Source organism: Erinaceus europaeus, chromosome 4 (genome assembly GCF_950295315.1).
Source record: "Erinaceus europaeus chromosome 4, mEriEur2.1, whole genome shotgun sequence".
NCBI lineage: Eukaryota > Metazoa > Chordata > Mammalia > Eulipotyphla > Erinaceidae > Erinaceus > Erinaceus europaeus.
This window is the reverse complement of record NC_080165.1, coordinates 101,718,684-101,733,539: the sequence shown is the minus strand read 5'-3', so window position 1 is coordinate 101,733,539 and position 14,856 is coordinate 101,718,684. Positions and strand designations below refer to the sequence as shown.

Sequence of the window (14,856 nt, the reverse complement as noted above, 5' to 3'; positions counted from 1 at the left end):
ATGTTTTTAACAAATGGAAGTGCATTTAGTGACCATTCCTTCCCAGGGGAGCCACCCAATCCTCCGCCCCCCACTGCCTTCTCAACTCATTCTAACCTTTCTGCCATCAACTGGATCAGAACCAGCAACCCTGTTGAAATATTTTTCTTTGTTTCCCAATCAGGCCCCAGAGAGCATTCGATTCCTTGGCAGAGAGATGCAGACTTAATTAATTTTTCTCCTGTCTCCCTTTGAACCTCTTGGAATCCACACATACCCTCACACTCACGCCACACTGCGTGTACATGTAAAAATTTTCATGGTAGGTGATGTGTTAGCACTTTTTTTTTTTCTTTACCCCTCCTGATGTAGGCCAGGCCTTTTACATCTGGACTCAGGAGCAGGACCTGAGCAAATTGACTTTCCAGCCACTTGGATTTGGGGGGAGCCAAGCAGGATGGGGATGGGGAGAAGAGGGGAGGGGGTATGCCATATAAATCACCTGCAAGGGACTTTTGAAGTCCTGTTGCTACAGGATATGTGAGCTGTAATGTCTGTGAGGCCTTGATTGGCTCAGGAGCCTTTCCCAGGGTTCCTGCTCCAAGCATGACGTCTTCGCAATCAGGAGGCCCCGGCTGGGTCTGATCGCAGTTTAATCATTTTGCAGGGGCCCAGGGTAGGATCTGATTTCAGCAGGTCTTCAGTTGCGGTCAGCCCTCCTTCCCCATGCAGGCAATGGGCTGAAGTGAAGGAGGGCCATTTCTCCCACATGTTCTTCTTTTCTTCTCTTGTCTGTATTTTGTAAAATTGCTTATTTATTTATTTTTATATATTGGATAGAGACAAAGAAATAGAGAGGGGAAGGACAGATAGAGAGGGAAAGAGACAGAGGTAGCATGCCTATAGCACTACTTCACCATTCTTAAAGCTTCCCCCATGCAGGTAGGGAGTGGGGTCTTGAATCTGGGTCCTCGTGCTCAACAGGGTGAAACACTGCCCTCCTCTGCCCTCCCCCAACCCACCCCCACTGATTTTAATAACTGTCTGCACAAGGTTTAATCACTTTATTTTTTTTCACTTATCTCTAGGGTTATAGCTGGGACAAGGTGCCTGAAGGATGAATCCATGGCCACCCATGACTATTGTGTCCTTTTTTCCCCTTTAATTTGATAGGAGAGAGAGAGAGAGAGAAATTGAGAAAGCAGAGTGAGAGAGCAAGAGAGACACCTGCAGCCCTGCCCCATAATTCTGTAAAGCTTCCCCACTGCAGGTGGGGACCTGGGACTTGAAACAAGGTCCTTGAGCATGGTGAGATACGCATTTATTTCAACTGGGTGCACCATTGTCTAGCCCCTAAATCACTTTTCTAATTTATGTTCATACACATACACACACACACATTGCCACCAGTGTTATCACTAGGGAATAATACTTGCAGGACTCCATCACTCTTGGCAGCCTTTTTTGTTTGTTTGTTTTGGTAAAGAGTAAGAGATAGAACTAGAGGGGGAGAGAGAGAGAGAGAGAGAGAGAGAGAGAGGAGAGAGAGAGAGACCTACAGCACTCCTCCATGGTGCATGAAGTTTCCCTCATGCAGTTGGAAATTGGATGCTTGAACATGGGTCCTTGCACATGAGTGAACAGAGTGAACAGAGTGAACCATCACCCAGAGTGAACCATCACCCAGTCTAGTAAGTGACTTCTGAGTAGAATGGTGACTGCTTATAAACTTGCCCTTTGCCCTGCCCAGCCCTCTGCTCAGAATGGATGATGCTGTTATGGTGAAACTCCTCAGCTGCATTTTGAATCCATACACACCTTCACACTCACACTATACTGTGTGTGTGTCTGTGGTGTAAGAATTTTCATGGTAGGTGGTGTTAGCACTTTTTTTTTTACCCCTCTTGTTGCTGGCCAGACCTTTTCCATCTGGACTCAAGAGGGTGTGTGTGTGGATGGCAGACTCCCTCCTCTCTGCTCCCCTGCCTTTATCCACCTTGTCCCCACTCTCAGTAATGGTGGTTCCTGGGAAAGGCTGTCAGGGCTCATGTACAACATGACACCTCTGTGTTTTCAGAATGTTTTCTAGCCCCCTGAGGGCTACTCTGAGTAGTGAGGAAGGTTGGACTAGAGTAGCCTACAGGAAAAAGTCCTTAGGAGGGAAATCTCTGCCATTAAACTAAATGATTCAAAAGTGTTTTGAGAGGGAGAGAGGGAGTGTAGCTGTTTTAAGGGTAATGTGGAGAGCTAGGAAGATGTGAGGACAGAAAGTCACAGAATGATGAAAAATTGTGTGCTGGGCAATGTTCACAAACCTTGGTGGACCATTGGGTTTGTTAAACCTTTGTCACATAGGCTCGAGAGAGAGCTCACCAGGTAGGGTATGTGCCTGACCACCTGGAACAATGTGGAAGGTGCCCTGGCCCTGGGGGAAGTGCCAGTGATATATCCCTTCTCTGTACTCTTTTTCTCTGCCTGAGAGAAAAAAGGAGCTCTGGAGTGGTGAAATCATGCCAGACTATGACTCCTCAAAAACAGACAAGTAAACAAACTTACAAGATAGCTCATAGGGGAAGGTATTTGCCATGTGGGGAGCCCTCACTATACTAAAGGAAGCTTTGGTGCTATGGGCTCTTTTCCACTATATTCAAGAGCTGTGCAGTTCTGGCAAAAAGAAGATTTATTGATTAAGTAATTAGTTACAGGGCAAGCTGCTTTTTCACCTGATATACGCTTAGAGGGATGACAAATTCAGCATGTGTGCTACTATTCTATCTTCTGCCTATTGCAGACATCACTAATCAGTCACATATTTTTCCTGCTGTCTTTCTTTCTCCTTAGCAGACATTGCTAATCGATCACAACACTTACTCCTCCTGAACTTCACAAGTCTTCTAACCCTTCACATGGGTCTCCAGGTAGTGAGTCAGATTTGTAACTTAAGATGAAACCTATTTTCCACCTGGAGTTCTTCTGTATTTTTTTTTTCTAATGAAGGGGTAGAGAAGAGAGACTAACCAGAGCACTACTCAGCTCTGGCTTATGGTGGTGCTGAGGGTTGAGCCTAGGAGCTCAGAGCTTCAGGCATGAAAGTCTTTTGCAGAACCTTTTGCATTATCCTGTCTTCCCAGCCCTACCTGCACGGAACGTTAGCTTAGAGTCTGAATGAACACCTGAATTCCAGTCCTTGACCAGCTATTTATTAATACTAAATGAGCACAGCCAGGGAAGTGCCTCACAGGGCAGAGGGCACGACTTGCACCACTCTTAAGAGTAAGGATATTTTTTCAAAAATAACTCCCAGTGACTGTCACCTAAATTCACTCCCCTCCACCAAGATGCTCATCAGGGAGGTAAGGATGAAGAAGACCCACATAATAACATGTGACAGGGCCCAGCGCAGGACCTGTCACCTTGTAAGCACTCAGCAGATGATGGTGACATTGCTATGACACTGAACCAGCACAGCTGCACCCCCCCCCCCATCACCACTGTGTGTAGAGAGACAGGAAGCATCTTTGTCACCCTGGCCACTTCCTTTACTGTCCTCAGTGGAGGCAGGTAGAGAGCAACTGGAGCCTCTAAGTCACACTGACTTTCACTTTCTGTCACAGCTCCAGGAACACAGAGCTGGCACCCGGGCCTGGAGAAGGTACACTGAGTGTGTAGCTATGTGCCAGCACCAGGCTTGTGTTTGCAGGCCATCTGCCCCATGAATGAGGAGCACCATGCAAGAGGCCTTGGTGGGAGGTACTTCTGGAGCTGTTTTCTTAGCGCTGCCACTGTTTTAGTGACAGAGGACGCAGGTCACACAGGAACAACAGGTTGGGCATTCTGGGAGCAGGTCTCACTGTAGGCTGGAAGACTGGGGATTAGTGACATCCACCGGGTTTCCTTCTTCAAGAAGATCTCAGACACAAGCAGAGTGGCATCTTCAGAGCAGGAACTTCAGGGAACGTTCTTTGAGTAAATTGGAACCTTTATATCCTGTATGTTCGGAGAGATCAAGGACTCAGTAATGCCTCACTCAAGTGTATGTGTTTGTGTGTGTGATGACTTCTGAATGCCTGTCTCAAGTTGTTCTTATATAATGGCTTCAAAATGTCTTTCTCAAGGAAAGCATCTTGCGTGTCTTTGTGAAATCTATGTAGTGCCTTTTGCTGCCTCTCCTACTGATTGGTACAGAATAGGGCAAGAATAGAGACCTTGATTGTGGGTTCAGATGCTCTTTGGTTTTACTTTGCATATCCTTCCAGCTCATTCAGATATAGGCCCATATCAAAGGTTAGTCAAGGGGGCCAGGGAGCAGTGCACCTGATAGAGAGCTCATGTTACAAAGCCCAGAGAACCAGGTTCAACCCTCCCTCCCAGTCCCCACTTGCAAGAGAATGCTTCACAAATGATGAAGCAGTGCTACAGGTCTCTCTCTCTCTGTGTCTGTCTGTCTCTTTCTGTTTCTCTCTTTCTCTCTGTCTCTCCTCTTCCTCTCTCTCCCTCATCCCTCTCAATTTTTCTCTGTCTCTATCTCTATGAAAATAAATTTAAAAAGGTTAGTAGAGAACATTATGTCCTTTCTTCCCAAATGATGGGGCAAGACCCAAGGCAGTTGTATCAGATCAAGATTCTGTTGAGTTAAACTTGTCTGTTGGTCATCTGAGTATGTGGTAGACAATAAGTAGGTATTGGAAGGTCTAAAAACAGGGACCCTGCCCTGTACACAGCTTCCAAACTGTCACAAGGTATAAAGAAATCTACACAGGATAAGGCAAATTAGAAAATCTCTGACAGAAATCATTGTAGTGGGGGGGGGGTGGATGGCTGTGCATCTGGTAAAGCAAAAACATCACAGTGTGCAAGGACCCAGGTTCAAGCTCTTGGCCCCCACCTTCAGGGGAGAAGCCTCAAAAGACATCCTTAAAAACTAAGTTATTTATTCATTTGATAGAGATAGAAAGAAATCGAGAATGAAATGGAAGATAGAGAAGGAGAGAGAGAGACAGATACACCTACAATACTGCTTCACTGCTTGCAAAGCTTTCACCCTACTAGTGGGGACTGGGGACTTGAACCCAGTTCCTTATACATTGTAACCCATGAACTCAACCAGGTGTGCCATCACTTGGCCCCTCCTGTTTTGTTTTGTTTACTTATTTATTTTGCCACCAGGGTTATTACCGGGACTCAGTACTTACAGGAGGACTCCACTGTTCCCAGTAAGCCAATTTTTCCCTCATTCATTCTTTCTTTCTTTTTTCTGATAGAAACAGAGGGAAAAATAGAGAGAGAGACCCCTGCAGCACTGTTACATGGCTCCTGAAGCTTCCCGCTCCCCATAGACTGGGGCAAAAGATTTGAACCTTGGTCTTTTCACACTGGTGCCACGTGCACTCTGCCTAGTGTATCACCAACAGGTCCCCTTGTGGAAGATTTTTTAAATGCAGATTCTTGGCCACTGCCCTCTGATGATGCTGATTCAGTGAGCCTGGCGCAGGGCCTGAGGATGGGATGAGCAGCTCTCAGGTGACTGATTCTCAGTCAAGATGGAGGAATCTTCACTCATCGTTATGCAGAAAGACCATGTCTTGACTTACTTGCATTTATTTCAGTAGATCAAATCATTGTTGATTTTCCTCCATGTGTTTTATATAGACATATAATAGATCTTGGGGGTGGGTGTGGAGATGGAGACTATGAATTAGTGTGATTTATAAAAAGCACAGGGGATAGTGAAATAGCACACTTGGAATCAAGTGGACTCTTTGCCACATGCAAAACCCAGATTTGAGCCTTGCCCATACCCCACTGAAAGAAGCTTCAGTAATATTGCCTGCCTACCTGCCTGCCTGCATCTCTCTCTCTCTCTCTCTCTCTCTCTCCCCCCCTGCCTCAACTGAAACAAACAAAAAACTATTCCTCCACTTCTGAGCTCTTAGACAACTTAAAGCATCTTTAGGAAGTCAAGCCCTCAATGTCTTTGTTACCATCTCTTCTCAGTGCAGTGAAGGTGTGGTTTATCTGTCAAAACTGAATTTTTAAATTTATTTTCCCTTTTATTTATTTGTTGCCCTTGTTTTTCATTGTTTTTGTAGTTATTGTTGTTGTTATTGACGTCGTCATTGTTGGATAGGACAGAGGGAAATGGAGAAAGGAGGGGAAGACAGAGAGGGGAAGAGAAAGATAGACACCTGCAGACCTGCTTCACTGACTGTGAAGCGACTCCCCTGCAGGTGAGGAGCCGGAGGCTCAAACAGGGATTTTTCCGCCAGTCCTTGTGCTTTGCACCAGCCAAGTGCACTCAACCCGCTGCACTACCGCCCAACTCCCGAAACTGGATGTTAACTATCTCCTTTCCAGCTGTAGCAACTGAGGTTCAGAGAGATGAACCCATATGATCCTTACTCACAAAAGTCACAGGTGTGAGACCCAAGATGCAAAGCTAGTCACTTCCCCAGCCTCAGCTCAGTGCTGCTCTGACTCTGCACTAAGTACCAGATGTCATACTCCCACCCCACCCTCTGTGCTACAGGCAGTGGATTCTGGAACTGGGAGGGGTGGGAGTGAACTTGGGGGGCAGGATATTGGGGACACAGACACCTTAAGAAGGCCCTGACTACACAGGCAGGGATCTAAGACTGGAGCCAGCTGGCAGGAGCCGGGCAGCCAACAGCTCTTGGGATCTGGTACGCTCCCTGCAGCAGAGAATGGCAGCTTCTGAGCTGCGCAGTCCAAGGTAGCGACACCATGACAACGCATGTTGATGTTTGCTTATCCACGCCGTATTCGCATGAGGCAGAAAGCAGGCTGGGCAGGCTCCCTTGCCTGGCCAGGGAAGGTGGGTGGAGGGGGAGCTACAGGTAGAGGTGGAAGCAGTACTGAGTGAAGGGAGATTCTGCTGGAAGCCTGCTCTGTGCTTCCTCTGTGCAGTGTCTCATCTTCTCAGGCCAGGGCCCTGCCTCTTGGAGCAGGTGGGTCCTCATAGAACAATGCGAAGACTGAAGGTTACAGGAGGTTAGGAGGTTGTTGATATGTGAAGATTGTAAAGAGCTAGCAGGACCAACTTTCTGAGTGGGAAACAGTAGGACTTCCCAGACTTCCCCGCTCTGGTGTCCAGCCCAGCCTTGGTGCCCCTGGCTGTCTTGGGCCCCAGGCTAGTGACCCCACCAAGCTGTGCCATCCAGGGAAATGCTGCAACCACAGCAAAGATGCAGTGCTGATGTCTCACCAGGCTCATTAAATAGACACCTTGAGCCTAGGCTGGCTGCTGGGACATAAAGGCCATACACAGCTTCCCTTCTAGGCTCTGCCCCAACTCAGAGAAGTGACAGCAGGTGGCCAACATCATCCAGCCCATCAGTGGCAGAGTAGGACTGAAGGGGGGGTCTCTCTGATTCGGTCATGTTCCTCTCATGTATAGAGGCTAAGTTTGGGGGGTGGGATTGGGAGAATACCCACTCAGGCTTCAGGCTGTTACCCATCCAGTTTTGATGTGGCTCATCAATGCTTGGGTTTTCCATGACATTGTTGAAGCAAATACCTTAGCCACCATTCCCAGGTGGCTTATCCAGAAAGGTTCACCCTGCTCTGCTGTGCTGTGGTCACTGGGGGAAGCTGCTCACAGCTGACTCTGGAGTCCAAACAGAGCCACATCTTGGCCTGTACCTGCAAGGCTGAATCAACCTTCCTTCCTTCCTTCCTTCCTTTCTTTCTTTCTTTCTTTCTTTCTTTCTTTCTTTCTTTCTTTCTTCCTGTACCTGCAAGGCTGAATCAACCTTTCTTGCTTTCTTCCTTCCTTCCTTTCTTTTTTCCTTTTTTCTTTTCTTCCTATTTTACTTATTATTTTTTATTTGATGGGACAGAAATTGAGAGGGGAGGAGAGACAGAGAAGGAAGAGAAAGAGAGAACTGCAGACCTTCTTCACCTCTCCTGAAGCTTCCCCCCTATAGGTGGGGAGTAGGGGCTTGAACCTGGGCCCATGCACATGGTAACAAGATGTTCTAAGGTGTGCATCACTACTCAGCCCATGAGTTCTAAACCCAGCCTGCAGGATGATTTATGCCCGAAGAAGGCACTGCCCAGCTCTGGGATGTTTTTCTGGGCAACCTTTCCTTCCCCTGTAATTCCTTAGACAAATCCTCCTTTTGATCCAGACTTTGGTCTGCATGCCAGTTCATTCCAGAAGAGTTTTGTGTACACACACACACACACACACACACACATTGGGGGGGATGCTCCAGAAAAGGGGGCAGAGAGGAAACGGGATGCTCATACGCCTGAGCATGGCAGAGAGATACCCAGGAGGTACTGCCTACTCACTGTGAATTTCTCCCCCCCCTTCATCTTTTCATTCTCATCCACCTAGGTTGAACCTCCTGTTGAAACTTGAAAATGAAAATGCCTCTATTTCAGCATGAATTGGAGAGAAATGCTGTTGGTTGGGATTTCCCAGGAGGTTTGTCCAGGGTCAGAAGTGGGAGCCTCCACTATATACTGAATTATTCTCTTCATGGGAAGGACAGGGGTGGGGGAGTGACTGAACCCCTATCATTGCTATAAGTTTCCCTCTGTGCCTTGGAGGGGTGGTAGGCACTTAGCTTACTTCTCTTTGCGGGCAATGGGAAGGAAATTTGGGAGAGCAGACCTTGGGGGGTGAGGTTCTATGATTTTCATCAGACTGTGTTCCTTTTTCCTTCCTTTAACTGCTTCCATAGGAGTAGCAGCTTTGCATTCAGCAGCTGGTTGTGTGGCCTTGCTCCTCTTGATTCCTTGGGCCTCAGTTTCCGCAGCTATAAAAGGAAGTGGCTGTGGGTGATGGTATACACAGTAAAGTATACATGTTCCCCTACATACGGACCTAGATTCAAGCCCCTGGTTCCCACCTGCAAGGGGGAACTTGACAAGAGGTGAGGCAGTGCTGCAGGTGTCTCTCTTTTCTCTCTCTCTCTCTCATCTACCTACCTATCTTCTATCTATCTATCTATCTATCTATCTACCTATCTACATCTAGCTCCCCCTCCCCTCTCAGTTTCTCTCTGTCTTTATCCAATAAATCCATTAAACACTTAAGAAAGATGGTGGTACACCTGACTGAGTGTACACACTATAGTGACTAAAGGCCTCATTCCAGCCCTAGTCCCCACCTGCAGGGGGGAAGAAGCTTCACGAGCAGTTGAATCATTTCTGCAACTGTCTCTCTCCCTATCTATCTCCCCCTTCCCTGTCAATTTCTCTCTGTCTCTGACCAAAATAAATAAAATTTATCTTTAAAATACTGAAAAAAGGAAGGCTGAAGGCCTATAGGCTCTTCAAGTCCCTCTGAATGCTAAAAGCAGTTTTCCTGTGATCTCTGTGTTTTTCAGTGTTAACCATCTTCACAAGGCAGGGACTTAGAGGGAGATGCCCCAGGGAAGTGTAAAGGTATGTTTAACCTGAGAGGTGTTGCCACTTGGGCAGGCTGGCTGTCACCTGCAGCTGTGCCTGACTTTGGCTCACTGGGATGGAATTCTAGATTCACCTTTTTCTTTGTAGGACTTGGCCCAATGCCAGGTTCTTCCACCACCCGCTCCCCCTTCTACCCTTCCTGGTATGGCTGTGTCTAAGACAGCTTTCTTCTGATCACCCTGCTAGACATGCCCCATTAATCTTGCCTCTCTCAGATCTGCACACGACCGTTTTATTCACCTAGAGTGGCGTAGCCCAGGGTAAAGCAGGCCGAGATTCCCCTCATCCCACAGTCATGTCCACTGGGTTTATTGTGCCTCCAACTCCACACACCCTCAGGATCCAAGACATGAATTATTTCCATCCTCCTCACAACTCTTCTCTCAGGCCTGTTCCCCACCAACCTCCTCCTCCCCGTCTCCTGCCCCTCCACCCCCACCCCCACCCCCAGGGTTCTCCTCTGATGAGACTTCCTCTCCTGGGGACCAGTGCACTCTTTTCAAACAAATTTCCCTGCTCCTTTCAATCTGGTTCCAATCAACATGATCACCAGCTGCTCAGCCATATCAGCTCTGCCTTGATTTGCTCGTGTAATTCATGCTACGCCCTCCACCCCTGGCTGTCTTGTGTATACACACTTCAGGGCTGAGACGTGTGTGTATATAGCCCAGGGAACGTATGGGGCCCTGCACTGACAGACAGTCACATGGCCTGTCCTGCCTGCGACTCCTTATCTGTTTCCAAGTCAGAATCTTCAGGCAGAGAACCTCCACTTGATGCCTTTCCACAGCCCGGGTGTTTTGTTTGTTTGCTTGTTTTGCTTTGTTTTATTGTCTATTTTTAGAAAGAATTATTGGGGGGGGGGGGAGGTGGTAGCACATCCAGTTAAATTCACATATTACCATTTACAAGGGCCTGGGTTCAAGACTTCGCTCCCCACCTACAAGAGGAGGAAGTTTCACAAGCAGTGAAGCATGTCTGTAAGTCTCTCTTTCCTTCTCTAGCTTCCTCTCCCCTCTCAATTGCTCTCTGTCCTGTCAAGTATAATAGAAAGGAAAAAATAAGAAAGAAAGAAAGAAAGAAAGAAAGAAAGAAAGAAAGAAAGAAAGAAAGGGAAAGGGAAGGGGAGGAGAGGAGAGGAGAGGGGAGGGGAGGGGAGAGGAGGAGAAGAAAGAGCTCTGTAAATGTGGGTCACCTAGGGTAGAGACAATCATCATCTGTCCCCTGTCATATGTAATCACCCCTGTAAGAGAAGCAGGGAGGAGCAGAGAAGAGGGAGGAGGGGCAGTTTGCTTGGCCATGTGACGAGCATACTTCATCCAACCACATTCTGTTTCCTCCTCAGTCTTCATAAGCTTCTTCTAAGAAAATCTTGGGCTGGTAAAGAATATACATTATGATTCAAGTTCAAGCCTCAGGTCAACATTTGGGAATATCTGCAGCAGAGAGAAGCTTCTTCAGTGATGGAGTGCTGCTTTAGTATCTCTCCTCTGTGTTCCCCTCTCTGTTTTTGGATAGAAATAGAGTAGAGAGAGAGAGAGAAAGAGAGAGGAAGAGAGAGGAAGAGACAGGGAGCCAGGTGGTTGTGCATTTGGTTAAGTATACATGTTACCGGTAATGTGCAAGGACCCAAGTTTGAACACCCCACTCCCCACCTGTAGGAAGAGGGGGTGGCAGGGGAGTTTCAAGACAAGCAATGAAGCACATATTGCAGATATCTCTCTGTCTTAACTCTGTTTCCTTCCCTCTTAATTTCTCTGTCCTATCAAGTAGAGAGAGAGAGAGAGAGAGAGAGAGAGAGAGAAATGGCCACCTAAATTGGTGAATTCATCATGTAGGTACCAAGCATCAGTTATAATCCTGGTGGCAAAAATAAATTATTATTATTATTATTGATAAAGAAGAGAGAGAGAGAGAGAGACCACAGCACTAAAACTTCCTTCAGCTGGGGCCAGATTTGAACCTAAGTCACACACACGACAAAGCAGCACACTATCCAAGTGACCTATTTCACTAGACCGCTGTCTGTCTTTGTCCTTCCCTATCTCTCTGTGTCTCTTATCCTCTATCTAAAGGAAAGAAAAAAAATGACTTCTGGGAGTTATGGAGTCATTTAGGCCCTCAACGCCCCCCTCCCCCCCAGTAATAACACTAGTGGCAAAAAAAACAATTAAATTAAGTCAATAAAATAAGTAAAAACAAATACATCTCACTGGAAGGGAAGCTTGAAGGTGTTGACACAGGGAGAGCACAGGGACCGGCATGGTTAGGAAGTCAGACTGTGTATGTACCTGGTGAAGTGACACCAACTTGAAGTGGGACAAGGCACTCAACTGAACCCCACCCAGCTCCAGTCTGCTGAGTGATAGCACATTAGTCAAGAGGTGAATTCTCATTGCCTGAGCCAGGCACTTAAGAGAAGTGTGTGTGCGTGTGTGTGTGTGTGTGTGTGTGTGTGTGTGTGTGTGTGTGTTGAAGAATGAACTTTTCAGGCTCATTCATTCAGGGAGGGGGTATGTTGGAGGGGAGGCAACAGAGCTTACATCCAGTTTCTGAAAGGAAGAGAGAGTTCACAAACACAGGCTTGGGTGCTGTTTCTGATTACTCTAGACCTAACCTTGACCAGAATGGCAGGCCAAATCTGTGAAGGCCACAGCCACCCTGGTGCTTGTTTTTAGTATTTGTTTCTTCATTTGTTTGTTGCACCAGGGTGATCACTAAGTTTGCTGTCCGCAGGGTTCCACCATTCCAGGCAACTACCACCTCCCCCTTCCTTTCTTTCTCTTTATTTAATAGAGGTGAGACATCTCTACCTGCAGCCCTGCTATGCCATTCATGAAGTATCCTCCCTGCAGATGGGGGAACTGGGACTTGAACCTGGGTCTTTGCTATGACGATGTATATATTATTTACCAAGTGATGATTCAGTTGGCCCCGAAGGTAACACATCTTGTCAAATGGGCATCCTCTTAACTTTACAAGTTAGTATAAAAATAATATGGTAGGTGTGGGGGCCTGGGGAGTGGGCTCACCAGTCAGTGCATGCTTGTGTGTGTGAGGCCCAGGGCTAGAGCCCCAGCACTCCATATGACAAAATGGTGTTCTGGCCTTCCTCTTTCAAAAACAAGTATTTAAAGAACGGTTTTGAACATTGTACTTTTAATACTTCATGTTTTCATTTTTTTTTTAATTTTTGAAATGAAATGTGAAAATTTTTAAATATAATTTTAGACCTGTGGCCACTCTCTCTTTTCTCTACTTTGCTCATGTTTTTGATTGAGCAAAAATCCCTAACTGTTGTTATTTAACCAGAGCAGTGCTGCTCACCTCTGGCTTCTGGTGGCACTGGGGATTGAACCTGAGACCTTAGAGCCCCAGGCATGAAAGTCTTTTGCAGACCCATCATGCTGTCTCCCAGTGTTTAACAATGAGAGAGGCTTCATTTCCCTTTTGGCGTTGTTGCCTGTTCACAGAATCCCCCTAAATTACTCTCCAGTGAAGATAGAAGGATTAATATGCCCCCGAGCTTCCTCTTCTTCTCTGAAAGGACAGAGCTCTTCCTTATCTCCCCTGAAAACTGGAAGCTGCACCCACTGCCAGAAGCTCCCCCAGGGAATACGGAGAACTAGAATCTAAGTTTTCAGACAGGAAATTACCCCTTCACCCTGGAGGTTAAGCCCCAAATCCCACCTTATGCTGTGGACACCCACCTCTGCACCTTTGCAATCCCTTAGAGCCCTTCTGTCACCTGAAGGGGTCCCTGACACCACTTCTCTTGCTGAACCTTCCTGCCACCTCAGCTACTGCGAACTTCAGATGGGGTCTGCCCTCCCCTTGGTGTCCAATCCTCGCAGAATCCACCCCTGCTTCTTCCAGGTCCCTGGTGCACCGACCTGGCCCTTCACTTTGCCCTCTCTTCCTGCACCTGCTGGGTGCCCAACTAACCAAGAAAGGGAAGATTTACAAGGGCAGGGGTAGCAACTGCAGTATCTCCCTCACCTGCAGAGTCCACATATACTGATGTACATGGCATTCCACCCCCCCCCCCACCTGCCCCAATTACTCCTCTCCTGCAAAATACTGAGGAGTGTGTAGACTTCTGACAAAGCCTTTGGTTTTGAAACAGGAAAGGCGTTGCTAGTCAGGCACTGCCTGTTGTCAGCACCTGCTTTGCTTTCCACTCCCCACACCCCATCTTCCTCTGGCAACACAGGTTGGGTTCCCTTCCTGCCTGCCTGCTCTGCTCTGCTTCCCCTTCACTCAATCCTGTACAGGTAGAGGACAGACACTGTAGTTTGCCCACCGACGGCGTAGTGTGTGTTGCAATGTGACTCACTCAATTCTCAAGTCTCTTCGAGCCCTGATTGTCTCTCTGCCCCTTATGAGCTGTTTCAGGGAGCAGTTAGCCCCAGTGACAGCATCCTTGAGCCCTCAGGACACCCAGACTCATTCATCAGGGAGGTGACCTTGGATATGTCACTTCCTTCCTTTGGGAAACTCCAGGGCAGGCCTGTGTGAAATGACAGAGCAAGAAAGGAATGCTGGAGTGTAATTTTGTTGGTGCTCTGAACTCAAGACAGAGCAAAAGGGAAGTGCTGATGTCCTGGGGAGGTGCCCGCCATGGACTGAGCAGAAAGCCACAGTGCTTCCCACTGCTCCCTCAGAAGAGCCCCCTTCTGTGCCCTTGCCTTCAGGGAGTTAGTTCTTTCTGAGTGAGAAATCCTAGGTTGGTAGTGAGCTAACCAGGAGAGACAGGGAATTGTCACCCTCAGGCACTGTGTAATTACTATGCTCTGGTGCATAAAACAGAAAATAGGCTCAGTGGTTCAGTGATAGAATGTGTTTCTGTGTATATGAAGTCCTGGTTTTGATCCTTGGCACCACTTAAAGACAAGAGAGGCAAACACACACACACACACACACACACACACACACACACACACACACACACACACACACGTGCATGGCAGAATGGCGTTTTGGTCTCCTTTTTCTCATTAAAAAACCAGTCTGTCAAGCACTTTGTGACTGGGAAGAGGCTCAGCAGCACAGCCAAATGGGAGCCTGGGGTCTTGGGTTTGGTCCTAGGTATCATGTATGCAGAGTAGTGCTCTCTCAAAAGACAAGCAAGGTTTAGATTTTGTTTTTTTTGCTTTTTAGAATGCAGTACTGGCTAAATAGCCCACTTGGATAATGTGGCCTGCTCAGTCACATGGGTGACCCAGGTTCAAGTCCAACCCCCCCACATTGGAGGAAACTTCAGTGCCTTTCCCTCTCTTCTATCAGTCTCTCTCTTACTCTGTCTTTCCCTCTCTCTCCATATATATATATATATATATATATATATATATATATATATATATACATAGATCTATATCTGTATCCCTATCTATATATCTGCAAAATTCCCTTAGAACAGTGAAGCTCCAGAAATTTAAT

General features: G+C 47.1%; 1 protein-coding gene across 8 annotated transcripts in view; it reads left to right on the top strand.

The window, feature by feature from the left end:
* The window catches only part of NTF3 (neurotrophin 3), an 81,359-nt gene that overhangs the window by 35,214 nt on the left and 31,289 nt on the right, over positions 1–14,856 (top strand). Inside the window, exon 2 of one of the 8 annotated variants that reach the window (XM_060190232.1) lies at positions 9,336–9,393. The exons of the other annotated variants lie outside the window; for them this stretch is intronic. Coding sequence (XP_060046215.1) covers positions 9,373–9,393 — 21 coding nt within the window. The 5' untranslated portion in view covers positions 9,336–9,372. The remainder of the gene's footprint in view (positions 1–9,335; positions 9,394–14,856) is intronic. 8 annotated transcript variants of the gene reach the window in all.